The sequence below is a fragment of the Syzygium oleosum genome, unplaced genomic scaffold, assembly GCF_021117445.2.
Source record: "Syzygium oleosum isolate NSW1041296 unplaced genomic scaffold, Sole_v2.1 Sole_v2.09, whole genome shotgun sequence".
Classification (NCBI taxonomy): Eukaryota; Viridiplantae; Streptophyta; class Magnoliopsida; order Myrtales; family Myrtaceae; genus Syzygium; species Syzygium oleosum.
This window is the reverse complement of record NW_026607493.1, coordinates 4975220-4997554: the sequence shown is the minus strand read 5'-3', so window position 1 is coordinate 4997554 and position 22335 is coordinate 4975220. Positions and strand designations below refer to the sequence as shown.

Sequence of the window (22335 nt, the reverse complement as noted above, 5' to 3'; positions counted from 1 at the left end):
TTCCTATTAGGCAAAGTGGCGACCATGTTCCATTCCTAACTATGTACTTTACTAACTATGACATGTGATGCAAATTTATTTAATGTGATCGATGATGGATGGCGAAATTGAGGGTGGCGTTAAATCGCAGATTATATTGTATATGGACTTGGGGAGTAAAAGGGAAGGTGTAGAAAGAACGCACTATGCGTGTACGCCTTTTCTTCGCATTGAAGTGTAGAGTATTAGTTTTTAAGCAATTTTATATTGGAGAGCCCACATCAATCGGGCAAATCTCGTGCTCATGAAATACTATCTAGATTAGTGGATTAACCAAGGACACGAGCCAAAACACAAGCGAGTGATCCAAATATAAGATCATTCTACATTCGCGATGTGTGGCGCTTAATTTAATGTCACAACTTTTTCGATCGCTCATTTAAGTTCCCTAAATCACATAATTTAAGTTACACCGGCCATCATCTTTTTTTTGTTTTTTTGGTCTGAAATATCAACTCTTCATTAATATCTTGTAGAAAAAGAACCCACTGGCGGGGTCTCGTAACAGAGCAAATCTTCAAGGGCATGCAGAGGGCGAGTCAACCGATTCTCGGGGAGGGCTTTATTCCTGTGGGTCTTCCTACCTAGTTAGCCACACTATCTGTGGCCCTATTACAGTGGACTAGTTATACTGGCCACTTGCCTGCCAGAAAAGCTTACTTGGCATTGCATGTGATTTGCCAAACTTTCATTTCTCACGTGTTTAACGAACATGAAAATAAAATTCTCTTTCTTTTGGCATTAAAATGATTTGCACAAGAACAAAACGGACATGTAATTAGTGAAAATACTTCCAGTTTGAGCTTATTTCATTAGTCAATGAACGATCTAAAAGAGCCAATTGTCACTTGTATATAACAATATTTGATCATTAAATACAATATTTTTTTGAGTATCTTTATTCAAGTGGTCTATTTTTCATATATAAGCTTTTTCAGTTATAATGTAATTGATGTAAACCCACTATAACATTATTTTCAGATTCCATTATAATAATGTCGTTTTGTTTTTTTTTTTTTTGCATATATTCAAGCAGAACAATGTTGGATGTACATTGTATCCCGTACTGTATAATTTCAGTCCGTTTGTAACTTAACGCATTATAAAACATCTCGTGAAATTACTTCTTCTGAGTAGGTTGTAATGGGTGATTTTCCTTCTTTGTTTATAAGATATATTTGCACTTAAACTGAAGTGAGTATATTACCAATTCTCGCTCCTATTAAAAGAAATGATCATTTCTTGCGAACCTTACCCCTATATTTTCAAATCTTAAGTTTCAAAAACGTTGCCACAAACCCGAACCCTCGCCCTCTTCACTGGTCGTTAGCTCTCACCATCCCACCATTATTATATTTCCGACTCTTAATTACCTTCATTATTTGCGTCCGTCACAAATTGACATATTTGTTTTGATATGAAATATCCGAAACCTTTCGAATTACACTAATATTAATATATGGACCCACATATGATTCCTTTTTTAAATTTTTAAAGAGGAAGTAAAGGGTAGGAAAAAAATGAAGGGATAATGACATAAATGGCTATGAATTTTTAATTTGTTCAATTTGGTCCTTAAATTTCAGTTCAATATACAATGTGGTCCATAAAATTTTAACTTGTTCAATGTGGTCCTTGAAATTTTGATACATGTTCAACGTAGTCCTTGAACTATATGAAAATATTCAATATTGTCATTCTATTAATATAAGTTCAGAGACAACATTAAACATTTTCATATAGTTTAAAGACTAAATTGAACATATGTCAAAAGTTCAGAAATCACGGATCACATTGCACATTGAACTAAGTTCAAGGATCACAATGTACAAATTAAAAGTTTATGGGTCACTCCCTAAATGTGGATGTGGCCCAAAAGAAAAAGAAAAGAATAAAACTAAAGTTAAATCTGCACTATCCATCACATTTGCAAGTAATATTCATGACATTCTCAATTTATATTACTCTAGAGGATAAATGTCTATAGTCTTTCAAAAATATATTTTTCTGAAATATATATATTTATATAATATGTAGTTGCAATAGCCAATACATCATTGTCACCGCTTAATTGAGGGTGGGGGACACCAAAGGTCTGCGTTTTTGGCTCCATTCCACTACGGATTGTCCCCAGCAGAACTGAAACAGTGAATTGGACAACACATTTGCTTTCCTGTTACTTTATTGGCAATGGCGACTCAATTTCAAGATATTATTAAAAAAAAAACAGAATAAGAAATAATAAAAAAAGGAAAATTAAAGGGAAAATGACACAAACAGTCCCTGAATTTTGACTCAATGTACAATTTGGTTCCTAAACTTTTAATTTGTTCAATGTAGTCCCTGAACTTTAACCCAATGTTCAATATGGTCCGTGAACTTTCAATTTGTTCAATGTGGTCCTTGAACTTTTGGTACGTGTTCAATATAGTCCCTGAACTTTATAAAAATGTTCAATGTAGTCCTTTCATTAATTCAAGTTTAGGGACTATATTGTATATTTTCATATAGTTCAGGGACTAAATTGAACATTTATTAAAAGTTCAGGGATCAAGTTGAACAAGTTGAAAGTTCAGGTACCACATTGAACATTATGTTAAAGTTCAGGGACTACATTGAATAAATTAAAAGTTCAAGGATCAAATTGCACATTGAGCCAAAGTTCAGGGACTGTTTGTGTCATTATCTCAAAATTAAAAGAACGGAAGCTTTTTTTTCTTTGGTTCAGATAAAGAATGGAAGCTTTGGTTGCACCCGGTTTGAATGTAAGTGACAAAATGCATGGGAATTTGGGTGCGCGCGGTCCCAAAAGGTCACGTTCCTTTCCCCTGCCCGGCCTCGGAGAGACAACTTTGACCGTTTATACCCATTCCAAGTTTTGCATCTTCCCAAATACGAACCCTGACCTTTTCTGGTGTAGCAGTGGTCAGGCGGTGGCGTTCGGATCGGCTTTTGCACGTCTCGACTAATTGATCTTCCCGGGCAATAATTTGATGGCATAACTCTCCTGCATCGATCCGGCGTGTTTGGATCTTGTGCTTCTAATGAAGCTTGTACCCAAGATCACAAAGAGATGAGCAAACTTTCTTGTCATCGAAACTAACGCCTTGTTGGAGTTGTGTACACGTAATTCAATATGAATTGTTCTCTTTTGGGGGTAAGGAGTGTAGATATGTATGAGACCAACATGGGCCGATTGAGTCATAATCCTTGCTTCCTCCTATCTCAAACTTTACCATGGTGGGCTGGGCTGGGCTGGGCTCAGTGTAAAAGAGGACGTGATTTTCCTCTTAAATGAGCATGACATTGACTGGGGTGGGTGCTTGGCAAGTTCTGGTGACTTCGATGGGTTCAACCTTCAACCTGCACAAGTATTGAGCTGTATGTCTTATAAAATTACCTAAGATCTCGTTAGCACGTCGTCCTGGGACACTTGTTAACCATATTCATTTACAAAGGTATTTCTATTCTCAATGTACCGGTTGCACCGACACATAACAAGACGAGAACAATTGACTTTGGAAATGAGAAAATTCATCTATTTGGGTGTTTAATGTAGTCTTTTTGTCTAAAAATATAGAAAGCTTGCATGATTTTTAAAGTTATGATTTCGTTATGTTTAGCTCGAACCAGAATTTCATCCTCTAGAATTGGTGTAGTTGGTTGGGGCGTTAGGGAATTTCCAGCTTGGGAATCAGAGGTCGCCTGTTTAAATCTCATTAATTGCGTGCAAACTGCTTTGAGTCCAAGTCACGTGCAGTCTCGAATGCCTAAATTTGACCGGCTCATGGGCCTTGTCGGATGTTTCATGAACCTCCAAATAGTTGAACCTCTATGCTCGTGTCATAAATCACAAAAAATCCTCAAGTTACAATAAGTTTTTTTTTGGTCGGAAAAGTTACAATAGTTTAAATAGGGGAAAATTATCAAAAAAATCATAAACCTATTATATGGATGCCGATTCAATTTTAAACTTTTCAATTTGGCCAATTTAGTTCTAAACATTTTGACGATTTATCAATATAGCCCTTTTCGGTCAATTTTGACAGGAAATCGTCGACGTTGATGCCAACAGTCCTACGTGGTACAGTCAACGTTGACGTGGATAATTTTTACATTTTTTTTTAAATTCCAAAGAAAATGGAAAAATTTACAAATAATTATCCACGCTAGAGCTGACCGTCCTATCAGCTATGCCATGTAGGACAGTCCACGTTTACGTTAGTGATTTCTGGCCCAAATTAGTTGGAAGGACTACATTGATAAATGTGAAAATGTTTAAGACTAAATTGACTAAATTGAAACATTTAGGATTGGATCAACATCCGTACAATAGATTTGTGACTTTTTTGGTAATTATCCCGTTTAGATGTCATTCCACAATTCACATTTACGTCCTAATAAACGTCGAAGAGACAGTTTTCCACTGTCTAAAAAATTTGCTCGGATCATAATTATATCATGGCAAAGCTCACGCCATAGACCAATAAGCTTAATTGGGCCGTTCTTCTAGGCTCGAGGCCCACTCGTTAGCTTGTGCCCAGAAGGAATATGAAACCGGGATTTGCCATTCCCAACTTCAATCGCCTTAATTTAATTTGGGCCTAGGCCCATTTCTCGACCGAAAGCAAAGACCCTAATCAAGCATTTCGAACGTATGGATCCTATCATTCTAGGCTTCGTGTTGTGGCGACATTATGACGGCATGGGTTTTGATATTTCTTCACTGACACGCTGTCTTGTCCGATGATCATGTCTTCAACGGTGGCGAAATTGGATGGAAATTCGCATTTATGTGCAAAATTCCAAAAAAGCTGGGACCCGCGGGGGGCTTTTTCACCACACGAATATCCACATTCCGGAGCACGTTTGATTTACGAATATTCCGATAATATAATAATTCCAAAGTCCAACCTATTTTTATTTTCAGAAAAATAAAAGAGAAAACCTCCTTAATGGCCAAGTCACCCACAGCCAACCCCGTGGCGTGGAGGGATTATTTTCATCGCCGCCGCAATAAATCACAATCATTAATTCATTATGCCGTATTAAATAGCACGCTAATCTCTTAACATTCAAATTATCAATAGTGCACTCCACGATTGATCAAATTCATGCTAAATTGCTAATATTTTTCACGAAATGATAGGATATATATTAACCGCTATGGCGGAATATTTCTTCAAGCAACAAGGAGTCATTCGGCAAATTATCAGTCAATAAACTAAAAATTCAAAGTATTTTCAGCAAATCCGTTTTTTCGCGCGACGACCGTGATCTCCCGCGTACCGTCCCGAGGACGCGCCACGTGTCCCCTCCGGATCCCCACCGCTCAAAAGCACGAAACCCCCCCACGCGAAGAATCCCGAACTTTCCTTCTTCCCTAATTAAAGTTAACCCTCTTCACGCCTTCTTCTTCTCCTACTTCTTCCCCCCTTTCTCTCGCTGACACGATTCACGCGAAAACTGCCCCTCATTTTCTCTCTCGCTTTCTCGCGCTTTCCCTCCGCCGAGAAAATCCTCCGTTCCTCCGCCGCGAGAGGGGGGGATCCTCCCCGACGGCAGGCAGGCGCCCCCGATCATGTGGGCGCAACCGCACCGGAAGGACGTGGAATCGGGGGCGAGGCCCCTGTACCCGATGATGCTCGAGACCCCCGAGCTCCGGTGGGCCTTCATCCGGAAGATCTACTCCATCGTCGCCCTCCAGCTGCTCGCCACCATCGCCGTCGGCGCCGTCGTCGTCTCCGTCCGCCCCATCGCCAACTTCTTCGTCAGCACCGGCGCCGGCCTGGCGCTGTACATCGTCCTCATCATCACGCCTTTCATCGGTGCGTTTTCGGGATTCCTCTCGTTTTGTAAGATTTTTTCCCGGCGCGTCGATTGGTGCGGGCTTTGATCGGTTGAGCGACGGTTTTGATTCTTCTTCTTTCTTTCTTTTTTCCCCTTTTTCTGTTGCAGTTCTTTGTCCGCTGTACTATTATCACCAGCGGCATCCGGTGAACTATCTCCTGCTCGGGATTTTCACCATTACCTTGGCGTTCGCGATTGGATTGACGTGCGCGTTCACGAGTGGTGAGCTTTGTTCTCTCTTGTTTGGATTTCGGATCTCATGTCTCGTGACATTCGATTACTTACTGGAGAAGGGGCAAAACAAAGTCAACGAGCGTTTATGAAGATGGCATCTTTGATGCAATCGCGCAGATAGGGCTTATGTTTTTGCTATGTTTGGGAATATTTATAATATACTGATTTCAAGAAGCTCGTAATTAAGTTGAATCGCAAGAGGGAGAATTTGAATTGCAGATGGAACGGTCAAGTAGTCTGCATGGCGAATTTCTATGGAAGAATGGAAATGTTTTCTGTAATCAGGAAAACACTATTCTCTCTGATATATTGGTTCATCAAGATGAGGAAATTCACAACCTGTCCGTGTCCATGCCTATTGAATACATAAAACAATTAAGGGGGTGTGACGATGGATTCTTGCTTGTGTTTATGAAGCTTAGAGTAAGTGTGTTAGGGATGATTTGGCTGTTGTGAACTGTGGTAGCCGCATGAAGTAATTATTCCGACATTGTATAGCAAAAGACGGGGCCACGCTGCCTAAGCAAACTGGTTAATGGCTAGCGATCAGTTCTCGATAACTAGCTATTATTAAGTTGTGGTGCTGCACTGATAGCCTTTTGCTTTGTGCTCGACCACATGTACAATTGTGTGCTTGTTTGATCATAACTTAAGATTTAAGAGGTAGGCTTTGCATTTGTGCACCATCACCTGAATAAGTACGTCTATGATTAGATAGTAGACTCCTTGATATGAGTAAGGGGTTTTGTAGGCAAGTGCCTCCAGGGCAATTTTCGAGATACTTTGAAATTTGAAGTACGCAATTTAAAACGGTTAACTTGCAAAATAGATAATTTTATATTTTAAAAGCATACGTAATGAGACTTAACTAGTGCATGGCGGGACCCAAAGTGGTCCGGCCCTTCCCCAGACCCCGTGCGGCGGGAGATTCGTGCATTGGGCTGCCTTCTTGTTTTATTCGTTAAGGATTAACTAGTGCCCCGAGGGAAACTCTCTGGCATTTTCCTGAAAAATTATGGTGATGGTGTCTTACTACGTTCTTTTTTCTTTTCCTCCCTTTTGGAGTCTCTTTTTCATTGCAATTTCTATGTAGGGGAGGTATCACCTTCTTGTATGTCTGTGCTCATTAATTAAGCTATTAAAATTTCATCATTTATACTGTTTTGAATGGTAACAGGGAAGGTCATACTGGAAGCCGTTATTTTGACTGCTGCGGTAGTTGTCAGCCTTACTCTCTACACATTCTGGGCTGTTAGGAGGGGTCAGGATTTCAACTTCCTCGGACCCTTCTTGTTTGGTGCCATCATTGTGCTTATGGTGTTTGCAATGATACAGGTATATGAGCTGAACAATATGCGTGCTAAGCCATCTGCTGCACAACATTTTTATGTGGAGTTTTAACTCTTCTTTGTGGTGGTGTTGGTTGTGGCTGCAGATCTTCTTTCCTTTGGGCCGGATCTCTGTGATGATATACGGGTGTTTAGCGTCGCTCATTTTCTGTGGGTACATCGTATATGACACAGACAATTTGATCAAACGCTACTCATATGATGAATACATCTGGGCTGCAGTTGCACTGTACCTCGACATTGTTAACCTATTCCTATCTTTGTTGACCGTCTTCAGAGCTGCCGATAGCTAGACAGTGTTGTTCTGATCCGAGTATGTCCTCTCTGCACCCCTTGTTTTAGATCTCTCCCTCCACCAAGTGAACATACCAAATTTTAAAAAAAAAGGGCAGTTAGTCAATGTTGATTGTATAGAACGTTTGATGCTATACATTCCATGTCCCACCCATCTTTTGGTCCGACACCAGTTGTCGGTCGTTGTAGCAACTTTTCCATGACAAACATTGGATGTGTATGCATTGCAGCATTTTGTAAGTTTGAGGGCATTGTCCATGGAGTTTTAAGTATATATACGGGATAATGTTTTTTGAATGCCGAGATGTCTTGGGGGAATGGGGCAAATTGGATCATTTTCAGTTTAGAGACGAAGGAGACTGCGGCTTATACATGATTGCGTTGTTTTCTAATGTAAATTGAGTGTGGAAGGAAGGAATCGATCTCGTGAAGAAACTGTATCCTAACGCTAATAGCTTTTGGGGGTATCATAAGCTGGACTTAACTTTGCCCACATTAAGGGCCACCCATATGCAATACTTGATAGGAATCACTACAGCACATGATTGCTGACACGATGATATAGATGGTAAGGTGTACTTTTTCCCCCTTCGCTGGAAATCCCGAGCTAATTTTTCAGGTCTCTTTTTCACCTTTTATATTTAACAAAGGAAGAAAAGAAAGAGAAAGGGAGAGCTTTGCTGATTTTGACGAGGTGGGCGACCTCCTCTACATGCTCGGAGAGGAAGTGTCATGTTGACTGTTTCCCCGTATGAACGTGCAAAAGCCAAATTTACTTGGGGCGAGTCCATGGCCTCCACATTTGAAAACCGAAGTCACGAGACAAGGAACGATTGTCGTTCATTACGATGGTGTGGTATCTTGCTAATGTGGGCCATGCTTGGAGTTCTTTTTCTTTTCCCTCCTTTCAACTTGCGGTAATTTTGATGTCTCGCTTTTTTAGACGGGATGAATAGAACATCAACCGTGTTATCTTCAAATTTGTGCGCGATTAGGGGATACGGATACCCTCCCTTGCCAAATCAATCATCTCCGCACGACAAGGGAGATGTTTAACTAGCTGTGTCCCAGCATATGTGTAAGCAATCTCGGTCCCCGGCAGAATTAAAGTACAGTCTTGAATCGTTGAGTCGGTCTCCTCTATCTCGCACACGGAGAATGTCTGCTTATTGGTTTCACAATTTCACGAACCGAGAATGTCTACTTATTGGTTTCCCGATTTCACAAACCGCAATTCGCATTGCAGAGTCGATCATGGTGTAACTCAAGCCAAGAGCATCTCTCTACTTTACTTAATATCAAGGGGATGGTCATTTGGCTATTGTCTATGGACAAAGTGAGAAATTCATTCCATACATATCTGAAGTTTCCATCCTTCCATAAGATAATCCGCAGCAAGTCCATCTCAAGGCATTCATATATGCATGTATTCATGATGTTTCGCCGTCCAGGGATGGAGTGAAACTCCACGGACACGACGCATTCAGAGCAAACCTATATACGCTTAACCTAGAGCCTTTGCCAATTTAGCTGCTTGAGAGGATAAGTAAACCTCAAGCAAAAAAGTGAAAAAAGGAGTATCTTATAATGAAGATCAAAGGCTTCCCACTGTGAACATGCAAACTGAGTTCAAGAAGTGCTCTTTCTTTCAGCTACCATAGACAGAAGCCTCGATACACCTTGTGTCCAGATCTCGTATTCCCGTCTATTCTTGCATTCAAACTCCACAACGCCCCGCGTTGCCGTCTTGAGTCCAAAGTAGCGCCGTTGCTCGCTGCCATCAAAGATGTGCCTCCCAGGCCAAGCTGGCACATCCTCGTACACTTCCACGATGACATCTGATTTTCCAGCAAAGGGAATGGTTAATATGGCTTATGCAATGTTGTACAATCTACCCTGTTCTCTAAATTGATTTTCATTCTTCTCTGGATCTAATAGAATTGAGAATTGAGATCAGGAAATGCTTGAGACATCTGATGCAGGAGAGACATACTCTTGTTCTTTTTGGTTATGGTTCCAGCAACATGTTTGCTCTTCATCTTCAGGATAACCTGAAAAAGGCGTTAAACTCAGATGAAGATACAATCTGATGACGAAACTGGAGAAATCCTGTATCGGCGAAAACTCTTGGACATTGGTCATAATTTCCTCCAATTAGTTCAAGAATCTAATCCTTTAGAAAATCCTGATTTACTAAAAGTCAACTGTATTATGTACGCTGTCCGGCATTGGATCGACTGTAGCACCGTCTATAGACAGTTCCATTGAACAATGACAACCATAACTAGATCCTCGGATCGGTAGATTTAATTCGTGTTTGTAGCTCTTGACTTGTCCTAGAATCAAGACGCTAATCATGATAAAACAAGACTAGGGGCTTCTCACAATTACAGTACATAAGGTAAAACACACTCAAAAAGAGCAACACAAACCTGGCCGGTCTGGTTGATATAGACAGACACAACTTGCCAGTGAAGATCACCTGCGCCGCAAAGATTCAATCAATACGCTAATGATTCCCCAGTATCATCTTCACCGGATTTCCAGATTCGAAAAGTACCTTTACGGGTGCGCTTCAGAAGCTCGGTTCCCTTGGCAAGAAATTCCTGGATGCAGACACCGAGAAAGTTATCTCCAGCCACAACAAGTTCGCCACTATTGCCGAAGCTAGGATGATTGACGCCTCTATTAGCTTTGCCGCTGCATCCGATTCCGACACCCTTTTCCACGGGCAACACCGCTGCAATATTCCACACCTCCTTCGTCGCTCTAGCCTTAAGGGTCACCGCTCCACGTAAAGCTGCTCGGCAAGGACAAAAGCCCCATACTGCGTAAGCACTTGTATAAACTTGAGAGTAAAATAGCTTCTATTGAAAAGAATTATTGAGCATCAGTAATCTCAATTGTTGATTATTTTACGTATGGAACGTGTTTCTTTTGCACGTCATCTTGCATTCATTGTCCTAACCAATCCAAATGATTCCATGATTCGTACATGATCAAGCTTAAATTGGTGCTCGTGTATATGATCTGAGAACTACCCAAGTGGAGCGTCCTCCGGATTCGCGACGATGCAGTTAATTGCATTGGTGTAACTTTAACATGATGAAGCTGTTTTAAGTTCATGATCTTCAGAAAGAGTCAGCAGTACCTGTTGCTGCAGCAGCAGTTAAAGTCGTGATATCGTCGTGCGAACGGACATTGACAGCGGAGCTCACAACAGAAGCCAGATGGTCGCGCTCTGCTCCCATGGCCTCGGCGGCCTCCACGCACTGCGCCGCCACCAGTGTCGCTGCTGATGCCACCGCCATGTCGGTCTTCGCTGTTTCTTCATTCTTTCTTGAAGAAGAGGAGGCCGCTGTAGCTGCTGCGATCGCTGCTACTGCCGACGCCACCGAGGCGACGGAGACGGCAGCGTGCAGCTGCGCATTTTGGACTCGGGCTTCCTCTTTCTTCTTCTCTCTCCTGTCCTTCAACCACCTCCCAACCGTTCTTCCCCCGCCCGGAGTAGTGACACTGGTGGCAGCGACGGAACGGCTGCCTGTGAATAATGGTTGCAGAGTGTTGTGGGTGCGGAAGAACTGCCATCGTTATAGACGGTAATCAATTAAGAAAAGCACTGACTTGGTATTAGAAACACCAATTACTGCATTTATCCGGGAACACTTTGACAAGTGATTTTGATTGTTAGAAAACATGTCAGCGTCTAGGAATATGGTTCTTGTTTTCTGGCTCGTGAACAAATGAATGACGAGAAATGCGTTCAGAGTTATTGTACCAGTAGCAGCATGCTTATGTCTGTTCAGAACACTGCGGCTCAAGATTTACTGAAACATCAGATAGCTTATAGAATTCCTTTCCCTCTTTTCCATGTCACACTTAAATGGTATTTGAGCTCGTTTTCGCGCATCACACAGAAAGTAAACATCTCTAATCAGATTGAAGCCGGGTCATCCGCGCTGGGTGCAAACGATTCATGATGAATTACATGCCTTCTTGCGAGAAGTTGTGTTCTTGGACAATAGACTCTGAGATTTTGGGGGACATCGCGCTTTTATTACCATGCAAAGTCTCAGTCATCTTACCGACTCGACTAACCTTTTTATTTTTATTTTCATAGACTTTATAGAGATTGACTTATTTCGTCTACCGAAGGTGGCAAACCGCAAACCTTATTTCTGAACGAAAAATTCAAAGAGCGACGTTCGTGCTTTTTTTCATTTTTAGTAACTAATTACAGCACTACCAGTACAGAAAGTAAATCCCATGTATAAAACCCTTGTATAAAGGGAAACTACCCGGTGGACCTATTGCATGAAAATTATTAATCTTGTGAAATTTATATGAGAGACTCACGTGAGACCCACAAAATCAACGGTTGTGATTCACCCTTTATATCCTCAATTCAAGAGTAAGATTATATCGCTCGGGTGCGTAATCTAATTTAAGCGGCGAGTAATCTAATTACAAACTCTTGGCAGATGATCTACTATAAAAAAAAACAGAAGAGAACTTCCCACAAAAAAAAAAAAAATCTCCGTAATTAAAAGCAGCGGAAAAGACAAATGAAAATACTGTGTTGACGGGAGAGGGAGAAAGAGAGAGAGAGACCTTAACGATGTCGTCAAAGTCATCAGGAGGAGAAATGGGAGGGCTGTCCTCCGGCAAAGAACCTCCGCCGCCGTTCAGCGGGCCACTGCTATGAGAAAGCCTCCCGGACGTCAACGGCGACACCTCCTGCAAATTTCCATACCCACTTGAAAACCAAAGCTATTTGATCATATGATGCAGCTTTCTTATACAAACGTGCAGAACCGAAACTCTTCAGCTCTGAGCTCAAATGCAACAGTACATATAGTAGATGAATCTTTCATCACTTAACTGAAAAAGACCGTAAACATATGGAATCTAAAGCTCATTATCTGCCACACAACCTACGCACGTAGTCAAATCAAACATATAATGGAGACAGAGGAACGACCGACATAACATGAATAATAGCCAGAACAATTAATACAAGAGGCAATGTCTGAATTCGACCCAGTGGCGTGTGCTTTGATACCGTGTCAGACAAACCGTTTTCCAAAAAAATTTAAGCTAACACGACCAGATTGGCTATAATCTATCTGTAGTAACTATTCTTACGTGCTTGTGATCACATTCCATCCAAGCTGCAACTTTTTTTCTTCTGTGAAGTTCTATAGTAAAAGACAATCACATAAATGTTGCAATAGATCAAAAGTAACTAACTAGAATGCAGTGTTTAGCATCCCAGTACTCACCGACTGCGACATTATGCGTTCGAGAACGAGCTGCGAAGTGGCGGTGGAGTTGAACGAGAAGCGATGATTCGAAGGGAGAGAGCTCGCCAAGTCCTCGATGACGGGCTCTTCGTCGATCATTAGCTCTTCTTTGATCGTCGGAGTCGCGCACGAGGAGACGTTGACAGACTTACAAGAAGTCAAGGAAGTAGTGGCGACGGAGGTAGGAGGAGGAGGAGGAGGAGAAGAAGAACGGTGATGGTGACGAGCGAGCGCCTTGCACACCTCGAGCGCCGACACGCTCCACGTCCTCGACAGGAACTCCATCGGCTCCTTTGGGCTCTCCAATATCTGAGATCCGCCCGCGTTCGCGAGCTCCAGCTGCCGGCGGGTGTGGCGGTGGAAGGCGGGGGCGTCCATGGAGTTGTGTGTTGTGAGCACTCTTGGGGAGGGTGGTTGGCGTTTCAAAGCAAGGAAATATATAGAGAGAGGGAGACTGATTCACTGGGGCATGTGTTTAGACGCTCATTCTTATTTATGGACTCACGTCACATGTACCACGTTCACGTGAATTAGACTCGCGCAATAATATTGCCCATTCAAGTGATGGAATTTTATAGGATCTTCTTGTCGGACCACGTGATCGACGGTGGAGATGAATTTAGTTTTATATGATCTGTATAGACCGTACGATACTTTTTCTTTACTTATCGAGTTTTCTCTTATGATGATTGGATACTAGGAGCTTCTTTATAGAAGGGAAAATGCTATTGAAAATCTTAAATTATGTCCACAGTTATACCGATATTCCAAAAAAAATTTGTGTCATTAAAACTCCTAAACTTGTATCAATGTGACAAAAATACCCACTATCTCACACAAAAATTAAGCTTTGAACTTTGGCTATTTTGATACCAATATCTTGAACTTTTTTTTCGTTTCACCAATATTCTGAACTTTTGTGTCACTGTGGGTATAATTTGGGGATTTTTATGATACAACAAAACAAAAAGTTTGAAACATTGGTATCACGGTAGGCATAGTTTAAGATTTTTAGTGATACAAAAGAAAAGTTTAGGTATTTTTGTCACAGTCGGCATAATTTAAGATTCTAGTGGTATCGCTCATTTATAAAATTCATTTGTAGGGATGACTTGAAAAAGATCAATTTGTAATTAGTGCATCATGTTTGATTAAAAAAATAGCATGTTATATTCATATACATAAACACTTGTCCGAAATCGACTTTCGTATCTCTAAAGTTATCTATCCCTAATATTTTCAATGTGATAACTTTGGTTTTGCGAATTTGACTTCTCATGACCCATCAAGTCCTAAAAAGAGCCTTCTACGGAATTACTTAAAGCGGTGTCGATTTGGGTGAGTGTTTACTAATGAATTACTCAATATTCATCAACAAGGTCTTTTCTCAATCAACGTGGGATTTGGGATGTTTGGATAGGCATATGAAATTGTTAAAAGTAATTAATCACATTGGGAGTGCAATTTTTTGTCCCGTTCCATGATGTATTGTCCATTTTTTTGCCATTTCCTGTGGCCCATGGAAGCGGTTGGTCAAAGGAGGAGGCAAGAAAGTGGATCGAGGCAACGGTGGAGAGGAGAGGAAGCACGTGGTGGAATTGTGCTTTTCAATCCTGAGAGCTGTGCCTGGCAGAGTCGCCAGTGCTGCTGCTAAACCCCCCCATATTGATCTTGATCTTGATCTTGTTTTAAGAAAGATAACAAAAGGGACTCAAGGATTATGCTTTTTCCATACAGATGCATCAAAAGATTGACAAGTTTAGCTGCTTTTTGGCCTTTCACGAAAGAATGAAATTCTCTCTTTTCAGACAATATCCTTCATAAAAATGAGGGTCTTCGTGCTTTTGTGGTAAGCTTTACTGGCATAAGTTCACCGATAGCTGTGAAACACGATCCCGTGAAAACCCCATCGTCCCAGGAGAAGATGCTGCAGAACCGGACAGGAATTTTAAGGCTCTTTTGAGTTTGACCTGATGCTGACTGAGGAGAGTGATTTGAAATTGCTCCCAACAAACACCACCGACGAAATCGCACGTCGTTGGCTGGAGAGTCCTGGCGTTGTCGTAAGACCCGACATGTCTTGAGGTCGGGACAGGATGCAACAGTCTCCGGTCTCCATGCGTACGTGATGGATCCATTTAAGTACGCAAATTCATGCTGTGTAGAACGAGCACCGTGGAAAATGAATATTCAATGATTCAGTTCAAGGCCTTGAATGAGCATGGAGAATCTTAATGATCATTGGGTTAAAAGCTTTGGCTTTGCTTTTCTCTTTAAAGGCATGCGCGCGAAAATGTCAATGACACACGAGAGATCTCATGTCACATAAGTGACGAGAGACAAAACAATTAATATATTTTAGTTGGCTTCTATTTTAACAATGTTAAGATGATAAATATAAGTTCAATTGAATATGTTAATGCGCTCTAATTGGATTTTGTGTGCATTGGAATTATGACAAACCATATAAGCTACGACGTGTTATGATCAGGAAGGGGACCGTAGAAGAGAATGTTCTTGCCTAGATAATGGGTCGTCCTGGATAGGCTGAGTGAATCTTTATCACATCAATCTTGCACGGGGCTCGTATTATTAAAAAATCCAGGTTCATACTAGGTTTTTTTACCACTGTAGGGCCATCTCTTTTTGGGTGTATCTATGGTGCCACGACGTCCTCATGTCATAGACCGTGGTAAGTCAGTCCATTACACTACGACTTTAATATAGAGGATCGTAAAAAATTATTTTATGAAAAGAATTGCGAATTACGATAGATAAAAATTCATTTACAATAAAATCGATAAAAGAATCACAATAATCGCATTTTATAGCACTTCACATTGAATTACGATGAGAATGAATTGATTTATGATCACTTATGATAAGAGGGCAAATTATTACATGGACTCGATTCACCATATCGTGTGAGGACCTGATGGACCCTTCACGTAAGTCTGGTCGCGATTCCATTTGAACCCGGGCCAAGGGTTTCTCCGACAAGAGGGACGACGGTGCCCGGGACGATGGGCGCCATAGATGGACCATTCCTTTTCTTCCTCAGCTCGTTTGAACAGCTGTTGTGGGCACAAAAGCTGCGATTTCGGAGGAGGGGTCTGCGGGTTCTTTTGTTTGGTATCGGAGTGCGCGTGCTTTTGAATCACGTCACCTCCGCTTTCCTTTCTCTTCCCCCCCCCCCCTCGAGAGCATCATCTTCCACACTCATGGCAGATGATACAGATGCTGTCAGCTTTCGCTATTTAAAAATCTCTGCCCTCGCCCTTCTACTTCATCATCGCTTTAACAAAAGGAGCCCTACGCATACGTAATATACCATAGCTCTCTCTTTATTCCATCTGCTTCAGCTTCTTTTGCTCTTTGTTCTTCTCCTCTTGTTCGTTCGTACCCTTTTGTCCATCTGCCTTTGCAGTTCTGCGCTTGTGTCTGGCTGGCTGGGCATCTTTTTTTCTCAGCAGTGTTTTGGTCTTTTGTCCCTCTGATCTCTTCTCTGTCGCCGCTCATTTTCTTTTCTGCCTTCTGTATCATCAGCTCTTGTTAGTATCCTCTTAAATGCCTGCTTGTTTATATTCTTCTTGGGAACATTGTACATTGATACAGATGATGTTTAAGAGTTCTTAGATCGTCGAGGCATTTAAAATATGTAATTCTGGTGACCATCAAACTCAGCTTCGAGGTCGCGTGCTATAATTCGCTGGGCTCTCCTTTCTGAGTTTCTTTGGTTTGGTCATTTGGCCATCCCAGATTCTTTCTTGTCGAAGATACGCATGAATAGCACAAGTTATAAACCTGGGTAAGCTTGAATATAAGCCAAATGAGATGTTCTAGCTTCGTGAGTGACATACTGATCTCTCCTCTCTCACGGTGTCATATTTCAAAGCTAATTAACTTTTCAGTTTCTGTTTTTTTTAAAGAGTTTCACATGGAATCCTATTCATTTTGCCGAACACCAAGCACTGGTTGATAATAGAAGTGATCGTATAGCGGGCATAGGTTGGACGAGACCCTAAAGTCGGGCCTAACTTGTTGTCCAAGCTCGTCCATCTTAATATAAATCTTTAAGTCTACCCGGACTTATATGAATTGCCTTGTCAAAGACCGGTTTGTTTAGCTGATTAAAGACTTGGGGCCATCTCTTCTTCAGCGATTACGGATCAAATATTCTTGTAGTAGTTCTCGTGAACCAGATGCCACTCTAAGGTGCTTTTATCTAGCTAGTTATTCACTGGTGCAGCTTCAACAGGCTCGCCAATCTGGGGCTTAAGCCTAGGCCGAGTATGGACTAAGGGCTTGTGAATAATGATCAAGGCCCATACGAAACATTCTTTACTTAGGGTGCACTGAACATTCTTATTCTAACGTTTAAGAGGTCCCCAATGGGAAGCCTTTGATCTTCATTATCGGATAGTCTCCTATTTTCACTTTTCTGCTAGAGGTCTACTTATCCTCTCAAGCAGCTCAATTGACAAGACTCTAGGTTAAGCATTTATAGGTTTGCTCCGAATGCGTCATGACTACAGATCTTCACTACATCCCTGGACAGCGAAACATCATGCAAACATACATATATGAATGCCTTGAGATGGACTTGTTTGTGGGTTATCATATGGAAGGATGGAAACATCAGATATGTATGGAATGAATTTCTCACTTTGTCCATAGATAATAGCCAAATGACCATCCCCTTGACATTAAGTAAAGTAGAGAGATACTCTCAGCTTCAATTACAGTATGATCAGACTCAGCAACGGAAGGCCAATCGATACAAATTGTGGTTCTCGAAATAGTGAAACCAAGAAGCAGACAGTCTCCGTGCACACCGTAGTGTCCGAGATAGAGGAGACCGACTCAACAATTCAAGACTGTACTCGGATTCTGCCGAGGATCGAGATTGCTTTCACGTATGCTGGGACACAACTGGTTAAACATCTCCCTTGCCGCGTGGACATAATTCATTTGGCAAGGGAGGATATCTCCGTCTCCTAATTGCGCACAAATTCGAAGATAACACGGTTGATGTTCTATCCGTCCCATCTTAAAAAGCGAGACTTCAAAATTACCACAAGTCGAAAGGAGGAACTCCAAGCATAGCCTACTACATTAACAAGATACCGCCATCGTAATGACCATCAATCGTTCCTTGTTTTCAAATGTGGAGGTCATGGACTCGTGCCAAGTGAACTTGGCTTTGCACGTTCATACGGGGACACAGTCAACATGACTCTTCCTCTCCGAGCATGTAGGGGAGGTCGCCCAACAGTGACTGGTTACATGTGTTTCGCTGGAAATGTTCCCGCGGCGAAATATAATTCACCGAAAGTCGTTTTTCGATTTTTTATTGAAAGGGGACTGGGCTTTGGATCTAATTCCGGACAGGAGTTATCCAAGTGTGAACAAAGAGTTTAATTGTCTGGATTAACAACTCAAATTTCGTACAATGACGAAGTTCGACTTATATTCATAAACAAATTAGACGAATCCGTCCAATGGCTGGTGGCGTCCGGAGTTCATTGATGTGGTATTACAAAGCTTCTGACTTAGAAAGTCAACAGCTATAGCTATGGAAAGATAAAGTGCGATACTTGAAAGTAAAGATAAAAAGACAGCATTTTGGTTTGTATGCATGGGAGGTTTTCTTCTGGCAGCCAGGTACTATTTATAATGTGAGCTTGGTAACTGCCTTTGATACCGCATTCGATGGTCACCGTTGATCTCATCTTTACCGTCCATCTAATAACATCGGCTCGTCAACTTCCATTGATCTTATCTTTTGTCCGGAGTGATAACCATCATAAAGTTCATCCCGTTTGACACCTGTCTTCCTTGAAGCAGTAACCATCATCGAGCTCGTATTGTCTTGACACCTGTCCTTCTCGAAGCAGTAACAGTCATCGAGCTTGTATTGTCCTGACACCTGTCTTCCTCGAGGCAGTAACCATCATTGAGCTCATATTGTCTTGACACCTGTCCTTTCTGGGATGATAACTGTCGTCGAGTTCTTCTTGGCTTGACACCTGTCTTTCCTGGGATGGTAGCCATCGTCGAGTTCCTTCCGGCTCCTCCCGAAGCAGGAACCGTCGTCAAGCTCTTCCTGGTTTGACATCTGTCCTCCCGAAGCAGGAACCGTCGTCGAGCTCTTCCTAGCTTGACACAGGAACCGTCATCGAGCTCTTCCTGGCTTGACATCTGTCCTCCCAAAGCAGGAACCATCGTCGTGGTTGACACCTGTCCTTTTCCTTGTCGACTTCCTCGATGACAATTTTCGTCGACAACTTCGGCGCTCGCTCTCAAGCTCTCTTAATTTCAAATTTCCTGCCGGTATCTCCCAACTATTTCGTACATGTTACGCCATCCCTTGACGTCTATTATTTTATTTATTTCGGTTGTTGACAACCTAATCAATTATAGGTGTCAACAACATGAAATTACCCCGCACCCTGTTCCTCCCTGTGCTAGTTGGTGGACAAGGAAAGGGCATTGAAAACGGCCTTCCAACTGAACTACATTAACACTGTTGTTTTTGCCAGCCTATCCGGTGGTGACTTTCACGCATTCTGATCAATTCTCAACTATAAAACATCATGGGAGAGGGATGTCGCTATACCTTGGTGATGCTGATGTCGATCGATGAAGTGGCGATCGGTCGTCATATCCGCGTGCTTCTCTTTTCTGGGAGGTGATGGGGTTGACCTAAACGGCTAGCTTGGCATTGTCATTGTGCCAAATACTTACCTGCAAGTCGATTGGAGATGTTAATGGCGCGATTTGGGTTGGTCTAGAGGAACTTTCAGCGCAAACTGAACAAACTGGTGCGAAAAAATCCCAAACCCGAACCGAATCAATAAGATCACAATACAAACCGACCCGATAACTTGGTTTCGAGTCGACGTGCGAATAAGAAGTTTAGCAGTTAGCTTAGGCTATACACTAATCATTAAAGGAAAGGAGTATAATCGTGATTAGATCAAATTAAATATCCATAAGATGAAAGATATCAAATTTAACTAGCTCAAGTTGAGAGAGCATGACAACTGTTTATGGTGAATGTTCCAGATTCAATATCTATCAACGACAGACTTTTAATCCGATTGTGAGAATTCTTAAAAAAAGACTTCCACGGCTTTATATATGCTAAACTATGAAATTCATTAGTCAATAAGACAACAAGTTTACTAACTACATTTCTCGATTTGGTTTGATTTTATCAATTTCAAACATAAACACTAAAACCAAAGCAATGGGGCGATAAATAATTTTTGCAAATCGAAGCATAACCGATCTTGTTGGTTCAGTTCTCGGATGAGGTTTTTGAACATAACTTAGATAGGTAAGAGGTGTAAGCGTGCCACGAGGTGTGAATCGATCTCGTACTCAGCGAAACGACTTTCACTTTCCATAAACAAAATGGTTCGGTTTTTCAGTTTTTGCCTTCCATGGACAATTCTAATTAAAGTCAACTATTATAGTGGAAAATTATTAAAAAATTCTTAAACTGATTGTACGGCGGCCAATTCAGTTGTAAAGTTTTCAATTTTGTCAATTAAGTCTTAAACCTTTTGACGATTTGCTAATAGAGCATTTCAGTCAATTTTCGCTGGAAATTGCAAGCGAGGACGCCGGCCATCCTACGTAGTATGGACGGCGCTGAGATGAACGATTTTTGTAATTTAAAAAAAGAATTTCTGATTTTTTTTAAAAAATAAGTTATGTCATCTTGAGGACATTAGAAGCTACAAGGTAGTTGGAGAATTGCACCGCGTGTGGGGTCTCTCTCCAGACAATGAAATTTATAGTTGAAAATGGAGAAAACTTCGATGGCCAAGCTAGCGAGAAGCTTCACAAATAGTAGTAAACGCTCTAGCAAAGCAAGCGTATAATATCCCAATTCGCAGTAGCTTTCACACTTCACCTCTTTTACCAGGTCAACAGCTTATGGTAGAAAAGCTTCCCCATCGCACTTCTCCATCACAGAAGCTATAAAAAGGCCTCGGAACCGATCATCTGCCCTCACATTTTGATCAGCGTTTTCCCCTTTCATTCTCCTTTCCTTTCTGTTCTGAGTTTTTCTCGTAGCAATGTTGGATCTCACCGCGGAGTTGGTAGCTCAGGCGGCATCCAACTCTCTCGTCGTCTTCTGTTTCTGCAATCTACTCATAGTCATCATCCTCATGTCCCCAAAACCCAGCTTGGATTTCGACGAGAGAAGCGAGCTACATCTTACAGTCGTCACCCACGACGGTGTGTTAGATGAGCAGAGAATAGACATTGAGCAGCCACCTGAGGATGAGGAGACGTGGCCGGAGGTTATGCAGTTGTGCGTGTGTGAAAACTTAGAAAAGGAAGGCGGGAGCTACAACGGCAAGGGTGAAGATGATAACGAAGATGACGGCGAAAGTAATAATGACGACGACGATGAATTGAGAAGAAGGATTGAAGCTTTTATTGACAAGGTAAATAGGGAATGGAAGGAAGAGAAATTGAGAACACAGTCTATGTGAGCAAGTGGATTTTTGTGAGCCCTTTTTGTACTAAATTAAAGAAACTCAGTTGGGATTGATTCCCAATCTCTGTAGCATGATAGTAATGACTTATGAGGCTACTTTGTGTATTAGTCACCCAAAGAAACTAGTGAAAAAAATTAGTATCCCTCAAAACAAGAAAGTTTCTCCAGGGTCAACTCTCTGTCGATGGGAACTGAGCTAATTTTGATGCAAGTAACTAATGAACAAAGGGAGAAGAACACTAGAAGTGCCAAAACTTGTGTACGGCGCTCACTTTAGTGCCAAAAGTTTGTTTCGGATCACTTAAGTGCTAAAATCGGAGAAAAACGATCACTTAAGTGTCAACGGCGAGAAATTCCGGTCAAATTAATATGTGGCTTTTTTAATTAAAATTTTAATCTACGTGGCATTTCCACGTGTATATTTTGAATTTCTCAGTCCTACGTGGCATTTCCACGTGTAAATTTCGAATTTTTAATTTTTTTATGTTTTTTACTTCTTTTCTTTTTTTCTTTTTTTTCTTCTTCTTCATTTGGCCGGTGACCGGACACCGGCCACCGGCCATGGCCGGCCGCTGGGGGTAGCCCGGGGGAAGGTGACCCCCGGTGAGGCCGCCGTGGCCTGGGTGAGGGCCGGCCCGCCGGATCTCGGCGAGGGCCGGCCTCGCCGCGGTCGCCCGTGCCATGGCGACCTCGCCTCGCCCGTGGCGGGCGACATCGGCCTCGTCCGGGCGAGGCCAGGCGGCCGGCC

At 41.8% G+C, this 22335-nt stretch overlaps 3 protein-coding genes across 3 annotated transcripts; 2 read left to right on the top strand and 1 right to left on the bottom strand.

Annotated features, from left to right (window-relative positions):
• The first annotated feature begins 5481 nt into the window (after positions 1 to 5481).
• On the top strand, positions 5482 to 8006 carry LOC115673700 (protein LIFEGUARD 4-like). The gene is made up of 4 exons (XM_030595950.2): positions 5482 to 5867; positions 5998 to 6111; positions 7301 to 7458; positions 7559 to 8006. The coding sequence occupies exons 1-4, from the start codon at positions 5621 to 5623 to the stop codon at positions 7763 to 7765; spliced, it is 726 nt and encodes a 241-aa protein (XP_030451810.1). The 5' UTR covers positions 5482 to 5620; the 3' UTR covers positions 7766 to 8006.
• Positions 8007 to 9148: 1142 nt separating this feature from the next.
• Positions 9149 to 13590, bottom strand: LOC115673426 (VAN3-binding protein). Its single transcript, XM_030595589.2, has 7 exons — positions 13049 to 13590; positions 12378 to 12503; positions 10918 to 11347; positions 10327 to 10566; positions 10199 to 10248; positions 9760 to 9817; positions 9149 to 9604 (listed from the first exon to the last, which is right to left on the bottom strand). The coding sequence occupies exons 1-7, from the start codon at positions 13445 to 13447 to the stop codon at positions 9396 to 9398; spliced, it is 1512 nt and encodes a 503-aa protein (XP_030451449.1). The 5' UTR covers positions 13448 to 13590; the 3' UTR covers positions 9149 to 9395.
• A 7513-nt stretch (positions 13591 to 21103) lies between these two features.
• LOC115673671 (uncharacterized) lies at positions 21104 to 21744 on the top strand. Its single transcript, XM_056314933.1, has one exon. It carries the CDS (start codon positions 21160 to 21162, stop codon positions 21580 to 21582), a length of 423 nt encoding a protein of 140 aa, XP_056170908.1. The 5' UTR covers positions 21104 to 21159; the 3' UTR covers positions 21583 to 21744.
• Positions 21745 to 22335: the final 591 nt, after the last annotated feature.

Bases quoted from the DNA above. Each gene is read 5' to 3' on its own strand.
- LOC115673700 (XM_030595950.2), top strand. From the start codon at position 5,621: ATGTGGGCGCAACCGCACCGGAAGGACGTGGAATCGGGGGCGAGGCCC. The intron at 5,868-5,997 runs GTGCGTTTTCGG...TTTCTGTTGCAG, and splicing joins CATCATCACGCCTTTCATCG to TTCTTTGTCCGCTGTACTAT. The intron at 7,459-7,558 runs GTATATGAGCTG...TTGTGGCTGCAG, and splicing joins TGGTGTTTGCAATGATACAG to ATCTTCTTTCCTTTGGGCCG.
- LOC115673671 (XM_056314933.1), top strand. From the start codon at position 21,160: ATGTTGGATCTCACCGCGGAGTTGGTAGCTCAGGCGGCATCCAACTCT.
- LOC115673426 (XM_030595589.2), bottom strand. From the start codon at position 13,447: ATGGACGCCCCCGCCTTCCACCGCCACACCCGCCGGCAGCTGGAGCTC. The intron at 12,504-13,048 runs GTGAGTACTGGG...GGAAATTTGCAG, and splicing joins AACGCATAATGTCGCAGTCG to GAGGTGTCGCCGTTGACGTC. The intron at 10,567-10,917 runs GTACTGCTGACT...CTTGCCGAGCAG, and splicing joins AACTGCTGCTGCAGCAACAG to CTTTACGTGGAGCGGTGACC.